Below are 19,180 nucleotides of genomic sequence, written 5' to 3'. Positions count from 1 at the left end.
ATTTTTCCTAGGAAATTTGCAATACACCTATACAGTTAACCTGCGAGGAGGATTCTATTTTTTGGTGCATACAAATGAAATCAAAGACTAAGCTGAACTAGCTCAAAAATGGGGTACATTTTCTACTTCAACAATTTTCTTGAGAAAATTGGGCTATATATTAAACTATACATCATGCTTTTTCTTGGATTGCTACAAGGTGCTGCCTGCTTACTTTATCATGATCATCACTTCTTGGCCAAGGATATGGCGAATAATAAAAATATAATCTCTAGCCTAAAGTCATAAAACCACTTTTGACAAGCAAATGAAAATATATTTAATTAAAAAGAAAAAGGAAAAGAACTGAGACATTGTGCAACTACATAATTTAAAGGTTCTGCTCTCATGTACAGCTACAAGTACTAACAACACACTTTAGGAAGAGAGTTATGGAAGAAGAAAACTCAGTGAAGCTGCATGGAATGTGGGCAAGCACTTATGTTAAGAGGGTTGAGTTAGCCCTCAAAGCTAAAGGTATACCTTATGAATATATAGAAGAAGATTTGAGCAACTAGAGCCAATTGCCCCTCAAATACAGCCCAGTTCACAAGAAGGTCCCTGTACTTGTCCATGATGGAAAACCATTGGCTGAATCATCTGTCATACTTGAATATATTGATGAAACATGGAAGCAACTTCCTAGACTCTTTCCTGATGATCCTTATAATAGATCTCGAGTTCGCTTTTGGGCAGGTTTCATCCAACAACAGGTCAAAGATTTTTATTATTTTTCTTCTTGATCATCTTCTTTATATATATTGATTTATTAATCTTATAATAAATATATGTCAAAATCTAATGCTGTTATATCTGATACTTGCGTGATACCGTGGTTATAATTATTTTGAAGGTATCGGGCGAGCGGTCACAACTGATGAAGAAGCACAAGAGAAAGCTGTTGAGGAATTGCTTGAGAAGATGAACATATTTAAAGAGGAAATGAAGAAATTGTTTCCTGATGGGGATCCAGTTATCAATCAAGTTAAGGATTTAGGACTCTTAGACATTCTAATGAATGCAACTTTTAGCCCTTATAAAGCACAAGAAAAAGTGATTGGTAAAACAATTCTAGACTCACAAAGGAACCCTTTGATCTTTTCATGGGTAGCCACCACGAGTTAAGTGCCATTGGTGAAAGAAATGTTACCTCCTCGTGACAAGCTTGTTGGACTGCTTCACTTTATTAGGAACACTACTTTTAAATCTTCTTCTGCTTACTGAAATGATTCTCCTTTGATTTGGTTTGTTCGCCGAATCAGATGAGGAAGTCAAATGCCCGAAGTAGAATCTATCGTTGCAAGAGTTTGTTGGTTTATTTCATGTCATTATTGTTCGAGGCCTTCTGAATTGCCAATTTGATAATTGGTTCTTTATTATTTGCAATTGATAACCGGATATCATTAGTCAGTCTATTTCACCCTAGAAAGACGGGTTAATTAAGTATTTGATATTCATAATGTCTGCGACTCTAAGAAAATGTCTTTTAAGAGGACTCTAATCATAGAGTCTAACCCGATCTAAAACTCTAAAGATGAATAAGGGTACAAATTCTAATACAATTAGGACCTACAAATATGGAATTCTCTTCTAAATGGATTAGAAGACCTTCAACATCTATATAAGGAATGAAAACGTCAAACATCAGGTATGTAAATTGGTAAATCTTAGATTCTCCGCAGTAGTAATAGTAGATGTATCAGTTGTAATTTTCTGTTGTTTCGGGTCTCGCCTAATTCTTTTGGCAGACCGATTCAATTGTGTAACATTTAATGTTAAGATAATTTATGGCTTTAATAATATTAATTTAAGATGAGATTTGATTGAGTTAGTGAGTGTCAGGTTTACTACGGGATTCGGTGGCCTTATGCCTACCCATTCCCTAATGCCGGTCACGGGTCCACAGAGTGGGTTGTGACAAAGTTGGTACCAGAGCTTAGGTTTAGATTTCCTTCGACCTAAGTTAATATTTTTCTTGGTACTGCGGAGCTAGGATCAAGTCTGTCTTGTTGTTTTCATTGACTCCAGTGTCTCAGCCTTCACTGTTAGGGAGTCAGTCTTTCCTTCCTCGTAAGTTTGTCTTTGGTGCTATGTTGAGAATGAGCTTTGTAGCGATGGGAAGATCCGAAGCGTGGTAGAATCGTGCCGTTTTTATCAAGTGATTAGTGCAGTCCGCCTTTAGAAGCTTTGATTGTTATTTCGATAATGGGCACCGCAGTCAGTTTTAGTGTAAAGCGTGGTTGCAGTCATGTTATGGACTGCCTCGTAATCGCTTCAGGCATCGCCTTAGAGAGTAGTGCCGAAGTTAGTGCGTGGGAAGTCGAGCAGATGTTAAAGCTTTATGGTTGAGTTTTGTGGTTGAAAGAAGCTTAAGAAAGGTGGTGGAAGTGTTTTCGGACGCTCAGAATTCAGAGAAACTTAAGCGAATATTATTTATTTTTCTAAGTAGAACAAGTATTTTAAAATACAGTATTGCGCCCAGTCCCGTAAGAATGCATTATGGCATTTCACTGTTAGGCATGCATAAATTCATTTTAGGACATGCATCATACATCGCGCATTGCAACCCTTGGTGATAGGGGCATCATCACCCTGATGCGCGATATTGTAGAATTTTATATAAAGAAATGGCTAGAGGTTTTACGATTTTATAAAAAAGTATATTTCCAAGATAATAAAGCTATCTGTGAGGATTATAAAGTAAATAAATAAGTAAATTTTTCAAAGTAAATTGTGATAGCTTGGAAATTCTCTGGATGACGAGCTGAGTTGTTGTGAGAGTAAGTCTGTGGCGCTGTAGGCCCCATGTTGGATTACAAAGGAGGTTTCTGGATTTCAGTTAAAGAGGAATCTTGTGTTAGGATAGCATGGTTTGTATCGGTTATGGAAACCAGATGGATTGTATGTCGTGGATGATGTGATGTGGATGTTAAGAATTTTCTGCGCGTGTAAGGACATGTCATTAGGAAGGAAGTTGGTGAGTGGATTTTTGGCAGGATCAGAGTTGGCCCTTCTTGTGTGGAACCTTTGGTTTTGTCGGCAGTTTGGTGAGCTGGTGTGCAAGTTGGACTTGCCGCTAAATAATGTTCTCTGAGGTCAAATCTAGTGGTTCGTAGGTCTGAGTTGAGGAAGTGTATTTTCAATCCTTGCTCGTGTTAGACCCTCAGTATATGGAAGTAAGTGAAGATTTGGTTTCCGAGGAGCCGTAAATCAGGATCACCAGTTTTGCTAAAGGGTTTTGTCGATGGGTCTTATGGTTGAGTTTATTTCTCCCGAGGAAAGTCCCCGAGAAGTCGAGCTGGAGATGAGAGATCCCTATTTTCTTTAGTTTCAGTCTTAGAGTGTAGCCCCTTTTTCCTTTAAAAATTCGAGGACGAATTTTTTTTAAGGGGGGAGAATGTAATACTCGAAATTTTTTATATATTTAATAATGAGTTTTTATTTAAGATAATTTTAGCTTTATTTTTATTTGGTTTAATTTGAAATGATTTAATGTAATTTTAATATTAGTCAATTAAATGAATTATTTTTCTATACCCAATTAGTTTGAAATTAATTAAGTAAATTATTTGAGAAATGATTATATTTTGGTTATTCAAATTTTTCCTAAATACATATTTATATAAGTAAAATTATATATTAGAAAATTTTGGAAGAAATTGTAAAGGATGTTTTTATAAAAGAATTTTGGGAAAATTGGTATTTTAATTAACTAGTGGTATTAAAATTTAAGTTGAAAAATAATTAGTAAATTGGTTATTTAATTTAATTGTGTGTTAGGACTAAATTGAAAATTTATTTTGAAATAAGGATTAAAAGTATAATTTTATTTTTATGGGTTTTAATGTAAATTTGTGAGTTTGGTATTTTCCTAAATAAATATGTCGGTCAGGGATATTTTTGTAATTATGTATTTTTCATAATTCTAATTTGGCACAAATTAAATAGTTAGAGGCTTAATTGAAAGACTAAAGAAAAGTTTAGGGGTTATTTGAAAATTCTGCAGGATGATATTGTAAGTGATTAAGAAAGTTCAGGGACCAAATTGTAATAAGAAAAAAGTCAGGGGCCTAATGTTGATATAGAAAAGAAAGAAAATCGAGAAGGAAAAGAAGAGGAAGAGAAAGGAATCGGGAGGAAGCTTAGGGACGTCGGCTTCCATGGCAGATGGGGGAGGCGCTCGTCTGGGGCTCATGAGTCGACCGGCCGGCACGATGGTAGATGGCGATGGGCGGCGTGGCGGCCGAATCAGTGGAGGACGATCGCAGCTTCTCACCGCTGTAGAAGGAGTTTCCAGCGACCATTTCGGGCGATTCCAGTCTCAAAATGACCAGTGAGGTGCAAGCCTTCTTTTCCGGCCTTATCGTTGTGGGATTGCCGGAAAAGAAAGTTGCAACGAAGGGAAGTTTTCGTCAACAGCTTGGTTTTTAAGCTTTTCTGGCCATCTCCGAATAGGCTTGGCTGGTCAGAGCTCATTAACGGACTCTCCTAAGCTCAAGCTTCGCATTGGCACCGGTTTCGTGGCGATCGGGCTTCGTTTGTAAATCGACGGCCGAGATCGTTCGCAAAACTCTCCGGACGATCGGGTGTCAGATCGGAAAATCAGAAGCGGGGATCGTCGCCAGCGTGTCGTTTCGAGTCCGATGGTGAGTTCGGATCGTCGATCGGACTCCGGCGGCTGGAGGCGAGTCGACCGAGCGATCGAGCGTCTCGATAATTTTCTCTGGCCGTTGATCTTGGAAATTCTTTGATTTAGAATTGTGCTTATTGTTTTATATTGAGTATTTAATATTTGTGAGTCAAAAATAATTGTCTGTCAGTTTACCTGCCTCGTATTTTGTGCTGTGTGGCGGAGTCGGGAAATAGTGAAGTATGGGGACCCGACTCCCGTTGTCTGGATTGTTGGATATTTGTAGTGTTTTTCTGGCAGGTCCTGGACCCGTTTTTATAGGGGGTAATGTCCGTGTTGTAGGGAAGGTTCTGCCAGATTTTCGGTAGAATTCTCCCGAGTCGAGATTCTTAGACAGTCAGTCCTAGGAATCTAGACCTAGGGTCAATTGTAATTGTTCAACATATTGATAAATTGTTTTCCGTGATTAGATGATCTGCCTGTTCGGCTCGCTCCAACCGATGCACCGGAGCAGAGCTAGGAGGTCGCCCAAAACCTGTGAGTTAAAGTCATTTAATCATTACACTATTTCTAAGTCTGATTTTAATATGCTATTTTAGAATTTGTACTTAATATGATTATTAGTATCGCAAAATAAATAATTTTACTTGATTATTAATTATTGAAAATAATATAAATATTATTATTAGTAACGTTATAATAATACATATATTATTATTTTTTTCGACACAAATTGCACGTTGCCTTATCCTAATTTTTTAATTTTTATTTCGATATGTGTTGAATGATTTCATTAGACAATGATATTTATTAAATGGACATAAGATTATTATGGATTTGTTTGCTCTGATTGAGCATTGCTCTCTGGGCTGAGTTCAATTGATTGTCGGAGTTAAGGTCCCTGATCGAGCAACGCTCTCTGGGCGCCGGCTTATTTGGAATTCAAGTGTTCAGGCTGGAGGTAAGGACCCTGATCGAGCTTGCTCTCTGGGCGCCAGACCTGTTGGATTAAGAGAGCCGAAAGGCTACTAGAATTTGGAGTTAGGGTTCTACTGAGCCACTCGTCTCGTAAAAGTAAAAATATATTTTATTTATTTATTTATTTATTATGGTATGATTATAATATGAGTTGTATTTACGTGCATGGTTTGATATACTGATTCGAATAATTAATATTTTCTGTGAAGACTGCAATAGTCTCTAGATTACTTGATTTTAACTCACTCTCGAGACTAACAGTCTCAATTTATTTTTTTCGGATCGTGATTAGTTTTCCGCGACTCTTATTCAAGAATCACCTTCATCATCGGATGATGTATTTGATTTGGTATGTAAATTGGTAAATCTTAGATTCTCCGCAGTAGTAATAGTAGATGTATCAGCTGTAATTTTCTATAGTTTCGAGTCTCGCCTAATTCTTTCGGCAGACCGATTCAATTGTGTAACATTTAATGTTAAGATAATTTATGGCTTTAATAATATTAATTTGAGATGAGATTTGATTGAGTTAGTGAGTGTCAAGCTTACTACGGGATTCGGTGGCCTTACGCCTACTCATTCCCTAGTGCCGGTCACGAGTCCACAGAGTGGGTCGTGACATTAGCTACCCTTATACAAATTATTGATTTTATCATCAGAGTGAGTGGTCGGGTAACCCCGTCACCCCTCTGGTGCTTTTTAATCTTTGCTTACAGGTACTCTAAAAATCGAAATCAGCATTTGAAAATCTTTGTTGATAGATCGGCTCAACCGACCGAGTTATCAGCAATAATATTTTACTAAATAAATTTTTTTTTTCTCATGCAAGATCCAATCAGCTTAATCTTTTCTTAGCATGTTTAGAAATCTAAACAATTTTATTGAAAGTAAGTAATCTATAAGTTAACACACACATATAAGCAACTACATGCAAACTAACCCAAAAGAAAGAACTGGAAAAAAAAAATCAATTAAATTCCGGCACCGCTGCTCAAACTGTATTTGGAAGTGATGGGTAAAAATTCTTTTAAGAAAAGTAATTTTTTTAAGAAATTTTTTCAACTTTAAAATCTGTTAAATTGGTAATTTTTTAAAAAACCTAATTTGATAAAACTAATTTATGAAAAATGAAAAAATTAATCTATTATCTAAACTTGTTTTTTTAACCCATCAATATTTAGGTAAAAGGTACAAAATGACGGCATTAAGTCCTTTTTTTTCTTAATTAAATCCATTAACTTTTATAAAAGGTCTAACTAAGTATTTATCTTTTTTTTTGGCCAATTAAACTAATTAACTTTTATAAAATATCCAATTAACTCCTAATACTAACAGCATCCAGAATGTCATTAAATGTAAGAGTCTCATTATTTTGAGAGTATGAATAATAATCATTCTAAATATTCTAAAGTCACACTTATATCACATGAATAATAGAAAGCCATTTCTTTTTTTTTATTTAACTTACATCATATTTCTTACAACTATAAAATCTTTTTTCAGGATTGGTCTCACTCCATGAAGTGTGCATTTTTGTGGTTTTATTGATGAGATGTAATTTAGCTCAATAACTTACATTCATCTTTTATTTACAAATGAACGTGATGAAAAAAGATAAAAATGTTGTTGTCATTTCATATGAGAAAAAAATCATTATTCTTTTTTGTAAATTAGACTTTATAAATATTAATTGTATAAAAAAAGTGACTCTTTTGATATAAGCGCGACTTTAAAATATCCAGAGCTATTATTATTCGCGCTCTCAAAATAATGAGACCCTTACACTTAACAGTATTTTGGACGTTGGTAGCATTATAAATTAATTGAAATTTTTATAAAAATTAATAGGTTTAATTGAGTTAAGAAATAGAATTATAAATGTTAATGAATTTAATTAAGTTAAAGAAGATTAATTAGGTTTTTATAATAAGTAAAATGCCCAATATTTATAAACATGCCTTTCGAAATTAGCACATCAACTTGGCCAGACATCTTTTTTGCTAAAATTTCTATGGCATGCAGTAATACTGATTTAATAAAATTTCTTTTCCACCATTTGTTTATTTATCTATATGAAACCATAAACCATAAATAACTAACTGTAAACTGACAAATAACTATAATGAACAGCTCTTATTCACTATCCCTCTCTCTATTGAAGAATTGCAAGAATGTTGCTTCTCTCAAGCAATTCCACGCCAATGTACTTAAAATCGGACTCCAAAATGACCTTTTACTGATTGGAAAACTACTCCTCCACTGCACTATTGTACTCTCTGATTCTATAGACTACGCTTTGAGCCTCTTTCGCGACACTCCAAATCCAGATGTCTTCATGTACAATACCCTTATTCGAGGCCTTGCTGAATCCGATAGTCCACAAAAGTCAATTGCTACATTCCTTGAACTGAGAAAGGAATCAGCTTTATCTCCTGATAGCTTCTCCTTTGCTTTTGTTCTGAAGGCGGCTGCGTATTTAAGGTCCTTGAGAGGTGGGATTCAGTTGCATTGTCAAGCTTGGAAGTATGGATTAAATGCCCATCTTTTTGTTGGGACAACTTTGATTAGTATGTATGGAGAATGCGGGTGTGTTGGTTATGCAAGGCAGGTGTTTGGTGAAATGCATGAGCCAAATGTCATTGCGTGGAATGCTGTGATTGCTGCTTGTTTTAGGGGTGGGGATGTGAAGGAAGCGGGGAAGATGTTTAGTTTGATGGTATTTAGGGATTTGACTTCGTGGAATGTGATGCTGGCTGGCTATGTGAAAATTGGGGAATTGCAGCTTGCAAGGGAAATGTTTTTGGAAATGGCGGTGAAGGATGATGTATCATGGAGTACTATGATTGTTGGGTTTGCTCATAATGGGTGTTTTGATGAGGCCTTTGGGTATTTCAGGGAGTTGTTGAGGAAGGGGACTAGACCGAATGAAGTGAGCTTGACTGGGGTGCTTTCAGCATGTGCGCAGGCAGGGGCCTTTGAGTTTGGGAAAATATTACATGGGTTCATTGAGAAAGCTGGTCTTTTGTGGATTATATCAGTCAATAATGCATTACTCGATACCTACTCCAAGTGTGGGAATTTAGGTATGGCTCAACTTGTCTTTGAACGTATGCCAGAGAAAAAGAGCATCATTTCTTGGACTTCAATGATGGCGTGCCTTGCAATGCATGGTCTTGGAGAAGAAGCAATAAAGCTTTTCCATGAGATGGAAGAGTATGGAACTAGGCCTGATGAGATCACCTTTATCTTGCTTTTGTATGCTTGTAGTCATGCTGGACTGGTTGAACAGGGATGTCACTATTATAATAAGATGAGGGATGTGTACAATATAATACCCGCCATTGAGCATTATGGTTGCATGGTTGATCTATATGGTCGAGCTGGTCAGCTGCAGAAGGCCTATGAATTTGTATCTCAAATGCCAATTCCGCCTAATGATATTATTTGGAGGACACTTCTTGGGGCTTGTAGCATTCATGGGAATGTCAAATTGGCCGAGCAGGTAAAGGATAGGCTTTGCGAGCTCGATCCAAACAACTCCAGTGACCATGTTCTGTTGTCAAATATTTATGCAGTTGCTGGGAAATGGAAGGATGTTGCTGCTGTGAGAAGATCAATGAGTGACCAGAAAATCAAGAAAACTCCTGGTTGGAGCATGATTGAAGTTGACAAAATATTGTACACTTTTGTGGCTGGTGCAAAACAAGAAAAGATCACTGAAGAGGCATATGAGAAGCTAAAAAAGATCATTTTGAGGCTTAGAATTGAAAGAGGTTATTTTCCAGAAGTTGGAAGTGTTTTGCACGACATACAAGTGGAAGAAAAAGAAGATTCTGTATCTATGCACAGTGAAAAGCTTGCTGTAGCTTTTGGTATATCAAGATTGGTCCAAGGAAAGACCATAAGAGTAGTTAAAAATTTGAGGGTTTGCAGGGACTGTCATACAGTGATGAAGCTGATTTCTCAGGTTTACAAATTGGAGATTGTGATCAGAGATAGAAGTCGCTTTCACTCCTTCAGGGATGGCTCCTGTTCATGCAAAGATTATTGGTAACTATCAAGTTGTAACGATGAAGTAATTTAACTAGTAAAGCTCCAAAGCTTTGGGGAGGACAGTAATTTCATGAAATAGGAGCAAGAAAACTCTTAAAACCCAAAATTAGATGGAACAATTAAAGCAATACGGACTAAAGAAGGAGTGATAAACTTAAGGTCAGTGGTATAAAGGCTACATGGATTGAAGATTGAACTATCATGTAAAAGATGAAATATCTAAAAGCGAATTTGTCGATCCAATCATTTAATGAGGAGCCTGTGGATTATGGCCAAGGAACCAAATGGGTGACGTTATGATATGTAAGAATGATCCAACTCTTAGCAGCTAGAACTGTGAAACTGTTATCCAATTAGTATGTGGATTCTTGTTCGACTAACAGGTACTACTTCACTGATTTGTGAAGATGGATGGGGTTCTTTATCACTACTCAGAGTGTTCGACTAGTTGATTGATCTTAATTGCTTGGATTTTGATTTTTGTTTTCTTGACAATGTGAAGCGACTAGCTTTTCCTTGCAAGTATGCACATTGGATCTTTGACCTGCTAACGACCTAGCTACAAATGAAGCCGGACAGTGTATAATAACAGTAGGTCATTTGTTAGCTATCCTCTTTGACATGCTATTTTTGGATTTTAAGCCTGGAGTGTGTTAGGTGCTGCAGGAAACATTCTGATGATGCTTATGGGAGATCCTGTGCAGAGGATTAATAAAAGAGAATCAGGAGCTTGGAAAGGTTGTTTTGCATCTGATCGACCTTTGTACTTCCATCAGGCTGCTAGATAATGGGATACTACATCAGCTTAGATCTTGCATAGAAGTAGCCGGTGAAGTTGTTACTGGTGTTGTTTATTTATTGTTGTCTCTGTTGTCACTTTTTCATAGAGTTGAAATGGATTTAGAATTACCTGAGGGGAGGAGTTGGAATTTATAGCTCATCTATATATATAGGATAAGTTTTTCCATGAGAATAAAAAAATGATACATTCACAAAAATATTAATTAATAAATTTTATAAAAGAACTAAATATGATTTTAAATGCTAACAATGAATATGGTATTTATGACTCATTTAAATATAAGATTATTATATAGTATAATTATTATAGCTAATAAAAATTAATAAAATAGTAAAAGAATAGAAATTTTTAATTTTGGATCATAAAAATAGTTAAAAGAAATTTGTGACATATTGAAGAACTTATTATCTAATATAATAAATAAAAAAAGTTTCAATCTATATATATGTGATATCAAAAAATAACAATAATAAAAGATAAATAGCAAAAAATTAACATTTTTATTTATTAAAAATAATTATTATTTTGAACATATAAAAATTTATTAGTATGATGAAATAAATAAATAAAAACTAAACTTGATAAGTATATATATTGTTCATCTATATTTATTTTAGTATATAAAAATGTATTGCATGATTTTTATAAAAGATTAATATAGATATAAATAAAAATATATATATTAAATTACATATTATATATAAAATAAAATTTTTAAATATAAAATATATAAACTAGTCATATAATAATATGAGTAAAGTGCTTCAATTTATGATTATACAAATGCTTAAAAGAATGGACCAACTCAATATTGTCGTCCTCGGTAACAGACAGACATGCATGAACCATTTCATAAAATACGTGTCTAAGATATTGATGATTCTTTTTCAAATTCGAGCAAACAATGAAAGTAATGTTATTTTTAAAATACTTTTTTATGAGTGACGGTTAAAGAAGGTAAAAGAGAATATAGTTATAAAAATTGAATCTCAAACACACCCCACATCAAGTTAGCCAGAAATCATACGCTGATATGCAAAATCCGTCCATTCTATAATTTTTCCATGTTAGTTTTCTGAGAGAAAATGGTTTGAATGGCGTTTGTGGAAATTCAATTGAGATTCAGACAACTTTATGTTATAAATGGATATTTAGGGATGAGGATGAGAACTAGCCTAAAATCTGGGGACGTGAATGCAGATTATCCTCAATAGGTAAAAATATCGGTAGACTCTGTCTATGGCTCTGCTTCAGTGTACGTCAGCAGTTAACAGTTCACAATTCTCTTCTTTGTTACTTAGATCCTAAGAGCCTAACACACACACACACACCATCACCACCCAAAAAAAGAAAAACAAAGAAACAAAGGAACAGTAATGGCTTTCTCTGCTGCATTCTTTTTCTCCTCGTCTTCTTATTCACCATGTTTCACTCTTTCTTGCAAAAGCAAAACCTGGAATAGACAATTTCTCTCCCTAAAGCAACAACCCACTTTGGTTAAAGCTTCTTCTACCTCTCTTGATTATTCCGCTGTCTCTTTATCTGATAAAACATCATTCCCATTAAAGGTTAGTTCAATAAAGAAACTGTCTTTTCTATCGTAATTCTATTATATGTTACTTGAATTTTGTCTTTAAGAGATGGGGTATTTGTCATGATAGTTTAATTTAGTTAAAGGGTCATTTGTGAATTGAAATTTTATAGGACTGTGTTATGGAACTTAGTGGAGAAATTGTTGTATTCTTTTATTGGAAATAACCTTATAGAACGATAGTGGGATATAGATCAGTGAATAAAGTGAAAGAAATTCTGTCTTTAGCAGCAAAGAATTTGGTCTTATAATTGGAATTTGGATGGAACTGGAACTCATTATCTTCAGTACTTCGGAATAATTAGAGCCTTAGCTGTCTATATTTGCTTTCGTTGCGCTTTTTATCATCAAATTGGCATGTTTTTGGTCCCATAGTGTTCTGTGTGTAACATGTGGATTAGCCTGATACTCCTTTGATTTCTCAATGCTTTCTCATTATACAATGCCAGCCTCTATAATTGGGCTCTAGTGTAGGTCTGGCACGTGTGCTTACCATATATGAATGTTGGTATTCTATTTCAATAAGCAAAACTTTTGTATGCCTGCTGTCTATAATTTCAGTTGAATCTTCGCAAAAAAATAGCTTTATTAGGAGTTCATGCAGATCAATATGCTTGGTTCCCCAAGTGGGCAATCTTAAATCGTCCCAAAACCTTATTGCATGTGATTTATTTATATAAAAACTGTTTTCCTTCTAAATGAAGTTATATTTGATGGTTTACTTGTGAGTTCTGGGTTTTCTGAAGGTGATCCCTTCAAATTACTGTATGGGCTTAGAAGTTGTAAACATGGTTTTCTATTTTTACCTATCAATCATTACATAGTTCACACTCTATCATGCCTATTTATTACTTTTATATGTGCCACTTTAAAAATAAGAACACAAGCTACTAGAAACAGGATAGGTATAACTGGCACTAGAAATGAGGCTTATAACTTAATGTGGTCATGTCAGTCTCTCCCTCTTGCTAGATATGTATGCTAAGATTTTCATCAAGGAAAGAGCTGTTTTTCTTTTCTTTTTTTCTTTTTTATTTGCTGGTGTTAAGTCTAGCTTCTACCAATTATTTTGGGCCCTGTCCTTCTTTTTCCCTGCTTATAAGCACTTAAATTCTTTTTGACAAATAAGACTTGTGCATAACTGGTAATTTCATTGTCTAATTCTCAGATGAGCTTTTCATTTTTCCAGAATTGTTCATTATGGTATACGTTGAGCTAAATAGCTTTTGTTTCTCTCACTATTAATCTCTTTGGGTTCAGTCAAGTAACTGGGAATGGAAATTTATGGAAAACTCCATCAACATCTATTATGAAGAACATAAAAAAGAGAGGTCTGATCCACCTAAAAAAATCCTTATGATACCAACGATTTCTGATGTTAGCACGGTTGAAGAATGGAGATTGGTGGCCAGAGACATTATTCAACGAGATGGCAAACTTAATTGGCAGGCTATGATTGTTGATTGGCCTGGTTTGGGTTATTCTGACAGGCCAAAAATGGATTACAATGCTGATATCATGGAGAATTTTCTAGTTGACTTCATAAATGCACCGGATGGCCCATTGCAGCACACGGGTGGTAAGTACATCTATCACTTAATTGTTCTTTAGGATATAATTTAGCACCGTTACTCATTATTTTGATGGCTTATATCAACTAGACAGTTAGTGATAGCTAAACATATATTGGTTCTTTACTCATTCTTCTGATGGCTTATATCAAATGGACAGTTAGTGATAGCTTAAAATATCATGTTTTATTTATTATAAAAATAGTTTGATTTTCTTAAAATTTCTATATTTCGTTGCATCTAGTCCGGCCCTAACTACTGTGGCATTTGAGCTTAACAACCCAAACCCCAAACCCCAACCAAGAATGAGCAGAAGATGAAATGTAAATTAAATGCTTGCTATGCCAAAGGTCCTAGCTCTTGTGCTTCTCTTCATCGCTTGAAAATATTGATTAGGAAGTATATGTACCACTATTGTTCTCACCATCTCTGGGTCCCTTGGATTTTGAACATTTGGCATTCTTATTGTGATCTCTTCGATTTTATTGTAATTCTAACAGTTAGATTTTTTGTTGTTTAATCTATTCATTAGGATTAATCCTTACTGCAGGTTGCTCTTGTCATCTTTATGTCCGTGGCATTTTGTACTTGAGGCACACCGGTTCTGATGGCAGAATATTTGTTAATTTTTTTTACCTATAACTATAGGTGTTTTATATTATTGCTACCCCAAATTTAAATCTATTTCCCTCCTCACTTTTTAGGTGATTGTCATTTCACTCTTTTAAGTTATTTTTATTTTATATTTTGCCCCCCTAGCTTCATTTTCTGACTCTGCAATTGACTGGTTTTGATCTCTTTGATCTTATTTTTCTTCTAATAAAGTTGTAGGGGAGAATTTCTTGCTCTCAGGCACTTTGTACGGGTTCTTATGTGTAGTGGACTGAATTGTTATGAGCAGGTCAAAACAAATCTGAAAATTTTGAGTTCTCTTTCATCATCACTTCAATTAAAAGAAAGAACACATTTTCAACTTGAGTACAATCTTGCACATCAACATCTTTTCTTTCAGGATTCTGTAAATTTTTATTGGAAACTATTAGGGGAAAAGTATTTTAGCATATATGTTGCTGAAATATTTCTTCAAATGGTTCAGAAAATGATTTGGTGGTTTTTGGAGGGGGGCATGCTGCAACTATATTAGTTCGTGCTGTAAAAAAGGGTTTAGTGAAGCCAACAGCTATTGCTGCTGTTGCACCAACTTGGGCTGGTCCTCTTCCTATCGTGTTCGGTCGAGATTCTAGCATGGAGACAAGGTATCATGACTTGCACTACCATATTCTTAAATGTGAACATCTTGTTTAGTTGCTGCATACAAATAAAAGATACAAGTGAAAAATTGATGTAATTGGGGCTGCAGCAAGAGAATACTGCCACCTGTAAAGCCATGGCTATCCATTCTCTCCAAGTATTTACAAATGTTATATATGATCACCTGATGTCGGTATCAGTCTGTACTCAATTAAGTTACAAGCTTCATTTATTTATTTATTCTTTTATAGTCAATTGAATGGTAATTTCTGAATTTCTATGTCTTGCCATTTATATTTTTCCTGTGACTGGGAGTTTTTTTACCACAGAATGTCACTGGTCCTCCCCCGATATATATGGTGCTCGTAGCTTTCATATTGATAATGACAGCTTCTTCTTGATGACCTACATAGATTTTTCCATCAGACACTGAAGTACTTGCAAGTTATCTGCATTTTTGTTGTTTAATGAACCACAATAAACTCATCTCTCTTATTCCACTTTACATGAGCTTGACAGGTATGGGATGCTTAGGGGCACCTTAAGAGCCCCTGCTGTGGGTTGGATGCTGTATAAAATGCTTGTCAGCAATGAGAAGGCAATTCAATCCCAGTACAAATCTCATGTCTATGCAAATCCCGAGAATGTGACTCCAAGGATTGTTGAAAGTAGATATGCACTAACAAAACGGAAGGGCGCTCGTTATGCACCTGCTGCTTTCTTGACAGGTCTCATTGACCCAATCAAGTCACGAGAAGAGTTTCTTGAGCTCTTTGCGGATTTGGACGGAAAGCTACAGGCGCTTGTTATTTCAAGTGAAGGAAGTCCAAAGAGGTCCAAAGCAGAAATGGAAGCACTCAGGGGAGCCAAAGGGGTGAGCAAATTTGTTGAGGTTCCAGGTGCTCTTCTGCCACAAGAAGAGTATCCTACTATGGTTGCTGAGGAGCTTTATCGTTTTTTACAAGAAAACTTTGAATAATTGATGTTTTTCATGCTTATAAACTCCAATTTACCCCAATTATTTTACTGAGTTTTGATAAGATTGCAACCCTCTTGGGATTTCTACTTTAAACATCATATGTTACTTCTTGTACAGATCTTTATGGGAGCTGGCCATACCCCTAAGTCCTTACCTTAACTGCAAGGAGAAGGATGCCAAAGGCAGGCCTAGATCTATAGTATATTAAAAATAGCTTTATTTTGCAATTTATTTTCTCATGGTTTAAAATTTTTTCATGAGCAATTCCATTGAACGGTAGTGCTTTGTCTTCTGTGACTCAGAAAATTGTTAAAATATAGAATATCAATTGCTTATGAGGTAACTATTTTCTTATTCTAGTTACAGCGATGTAAATGAATCAAGCTTTATGATCTATTCGAAACTCATTTCAATATAAGATCATTCGAATTTGTTAATATAGGCTTTTTAGTGTCAATAAATCAAGCTCAGGCTTGTTAATATTTGGTTTAAAATTTGCGACTTGCTCGCTCATAGATTAATGAGCCTATTTATAAACTAATTTAGTAATGAATTTGTTAATAGGCTTCTAAAGGATGTAAAATATATTTTATAAATAATTATTATTTAATTTATATATATATATATATATATATATATAAAATAAAATAATTATAATATAGAAAATATATTCTTTTTAATTACTAAGAATCTATAATTATTCTTACTTAACTCAATTATATCTAAATATTTAAGAAAAGTTATTTTTAAAGTAGAAATTAGAATTTAAATTTTATCTATAAAAGATTTCTAATTTTAAATACTATAAATATCAATATCATAATTATCTAACTATTTATTATAACTTAAAAATAATAATGGTTTATTATAAATTTGAAAAGAAATAATTGTATGAGATTAGTTTAAAATTAGTTATTATTAATTATTTTTAATAAGAATAATATTTTAAATTTTAAATCAACAATCAATTGATAAAATAAAAAATTTGTACAATAAATTTTATTATAACGATCCAGAATCAGGTCACATGATATATTGCCCGCTTTGGATTCCACTGGCCTCACAGTTTTGTTCTTTTGGCGGGTTCAAAAACTTCTCAGGATTTTAATTTTAGAGTTCTTATAACTTTACAGCCAAACAATCAAAAGGCTCCTTGTATGATTTAGTTCTAACTATTTACATATATGTATCAACCATTTCCGCTCTATTTTGATGTGTAATTCGATCAATTGATGTACTCCCGTACTTTAAAGTGCTGTCATCCTAAAATTCTATCAGAAGCCGCTTCTTGTTCAGGCATCTTATTTTTACCCGGCATTCACTTTCTACCTTCGTTGGACCGCTTTTCTAGACCAGAATGTCACACTTATGTAATTAGTAATCGGTAGAATTCAATTGTTAATTTTTAAATTTTACTAAACGAGCTATACTGTTGAGCGGTAGTTGTAATCAATGGCACAAAAATGTTAAACCAAACACTTTCAAAAAATGGACAAACACAACTCAATAACTCGTAGTAGGTTAGTTGTAAAGAGAAGAAACAAGAAATTAAAATACAAGCAGTACTCATTCATTTAGGCCATCATGTAGTAGTGGTTATGGTATATTTTGTTTAATTTTATTTTATTTCATTTCATTTCATTTAAGTAATTCAAATATAATTTAATTGTTTTAATAAGAAGGAATTGACGTTTTATATTTTTTTAATTTATTTTATTTATTTATTTATAAAATGACCAAATTATAACATAAATAAAATTGGATAACTAAATAGAATAAAATAGAAATTTAATGAGCAATGTAAAATTTAGTGTATATATATATATATATAAGACTTACACAAAACGACAAGAGTAAAGACTTAATTCATAGAGTTGGGAAGTGTCACCTGCCAACAACCCTGATGCAATATTGAAGTGGCAAAGACAATTCGCAACGCTGTAATGTGTTAGCGCAGCTGCCACACTGTCCTGACACAACAATATTTAAGGGGCAAAGGAATCAATTTATAAAGCAGTAAAGGTTGTGCTACGATAGTCCTAGCCTGTCTTAATATAGGTACGGTACCATACACTTGTCTCTGATCGGGACAACCCCATACAGGCATATCACATATTTATCTTTCCAATCTAAGCAAGCTAAAGCCTTCCTTAAATCTCTGGTGGCTAATACTTAGATACACAGTTCTTTCAAAGCAACTCATAACTAGCTGTGTATTTGTGAACATGTGAATTATTATTATTTTAATTTTAAAATTAAATTTATAAATATAATTTAATAATTTTTAATATTTAATATTAATTTATAATACTTTTTTAAAAAATAGCAAACTATTATATGAATATCCCTTTTAGATTATTTTTTAAATTTAAAATTTTTATTAGTATAATAATATAAAAATATTTTCAAATTAATTATTAATTAATTTTAATATTAGATGGATTAATACTATCAATATAATTAATATTACTATTTTTTAAAATTAAAAATTTATTATGTAATTAAAAATTAATTTTTATTGAATATAATATAAAAAATATTGAAATAAAATTTTTAAAATTAGAGTTATTATCTAATTAGAAACTAATATATTAATTAATATAATCTTAAAATATAATTAATATACTATTTTTTATTATAGAACTAATATTATTATCTGATTAAAAAATTATTTATTAATTAATATTCTATTTTTTAGAATTAAAGTCCGTATTTAATTAGAAATATAACTAATTAATCAAAAAAACTATAAAATTACATATAAGTTTGAAACCCATGTGTAAAATGTAGTACACATGTCAAAACAAAAATTATATGTGTTAAAAATTAAGCACAAATATCAAAAAAATTTAGACCTCAGAAGTTAATCTATATATAGACTAGTCATTTACCCGTGCGTTGCACGGTCATTATTATTATTATTTCGATTATAAAATCAAGTTTATAAATACAATTTGTTAAATTTTTTAATATTTAATATTAATTTATAATATTTTAAAAAAGAACAATAAAATAACAAATTTCTCAATCTTAGTACTTGCAAGTGTACGAGCCGAATGCTAGTATGGGCAAGTTCGCCATGAGGTCAATCTCACAAGGAACTGTAGAGCATATACTATAAAAATCAACTATCGCACAAAAACGTTAAAAATAAATCTAAACACTCTAAGCCAATGTTTTAAGAATATTTTAAGGTGTATAAAAGAAATTAAATAAATTAGAAAATAAATATGCAAATGGAATGATTAATGTAAACTATATGATAAAATAGTATTTAGTCAAACCA

General features: G+C 33.4%; 2 protein-coding genes and 1 pseudogene across 2 annotated transcripts; all 3 read left to right on the top strand.

Moving 5' to 3' along the window:
* Positions 1-395: 395 nt before the first annotated feature.
* Positions 396-1,263, top strand: LOC8277417 (annotated as a pseudogene).
* A 6,424-nt stretch (positions 1,264-7,687) lies between these two features.
* On the top strand, positions 7,688-10,614 carry LOC8277418 (pentatricopeptide repeat-containing protein At1g74630). Its single transcript, XM_015723997.2, has one exon. The coding sequence runs from the start codon at positions 7,770-7,772 to the stop codon at positions 9,699-9,701; it is 1,932 nt and encodes a 643-aa protein (XP_015579483.1). The 5' UTR covers positions 7,688-7,769; the 3' UTR covers positions 9,702-10,614.
* Positions 10,615-11,626: 1,012 nt separating this feature from the next.
* On the top strand, positions 11,627-16,121 carry LOC8277419. The gene is made up of 4 exons (XM_002511531.4): positions 11,627-12,070; positions 13,354-13,672; positions 14,761-14,920; positions 15,435-16,121. The coding sequence occupies exons 1-4, from the start codon at positions 11,879-11,881 to the stop codon at positions 15,892-15,894; spliced, it is 1,131 nt and encodes a 376-aa protein (XP_002511577.2). The 5' UTR covers positions 11,627-11,878; the 3' UTR covers positions 15,895-16,121.
* Positions 16,122-19,180: the final 3,059 nt, after the last annotated feature.

The sequence above is a fragment of the Ricinus communis genome, chromosome 4 (genome assembly GCF_019578655.1).
Source record: "Ricinus communis isolate WT05 ecotype wild-type chromosome 4, ASM1957865v1, whole genome shotgun sequence".
In the NCBI taxonomy this organism is placed as follows: Eukaryota; Viridiplantae; Streptophyta; class Magnoliopsida; order Malpighiales; family Euphorbiaceae; genus Ricinus; species Ricinus communis.
Note: the sequence above shows the minus strand (reverse complement) of the source record. Positions and strands in the feature narration are given on the sequence as shown.

Bases quoted from the DNA above. Each gene is read 5' to 3' on its own strand.
- LOC8277418 (XM_015723997.2), top strand. From the start codon at position 7,770: ATGAACAGCTCTTATTCACTATCCCTCTCTCTATTGAAGAATTGCAAG.
- LOC8277419 (XM_002511531.4), top strand. From the start codon at position 11,879: ATGGCTTTCTCTGCTGCATTCTTTTTCTCCTCGTCTTCTTATTCACCA. The intron at 13,673-14,760 runs GTAAGTACATCT...CAAATGGTTCAG, and splicing joins CCCATTGCAGCACACGGGTG to AAAATGATTTGGTGGTTTTT. The intron at 14,921-15,434 runs GTATCATGACTT...TGAGCTTGACAG, and splicing joins GATTCTAGCATGGAGACAAG to GTATGGGATGCTTAGGGGCA.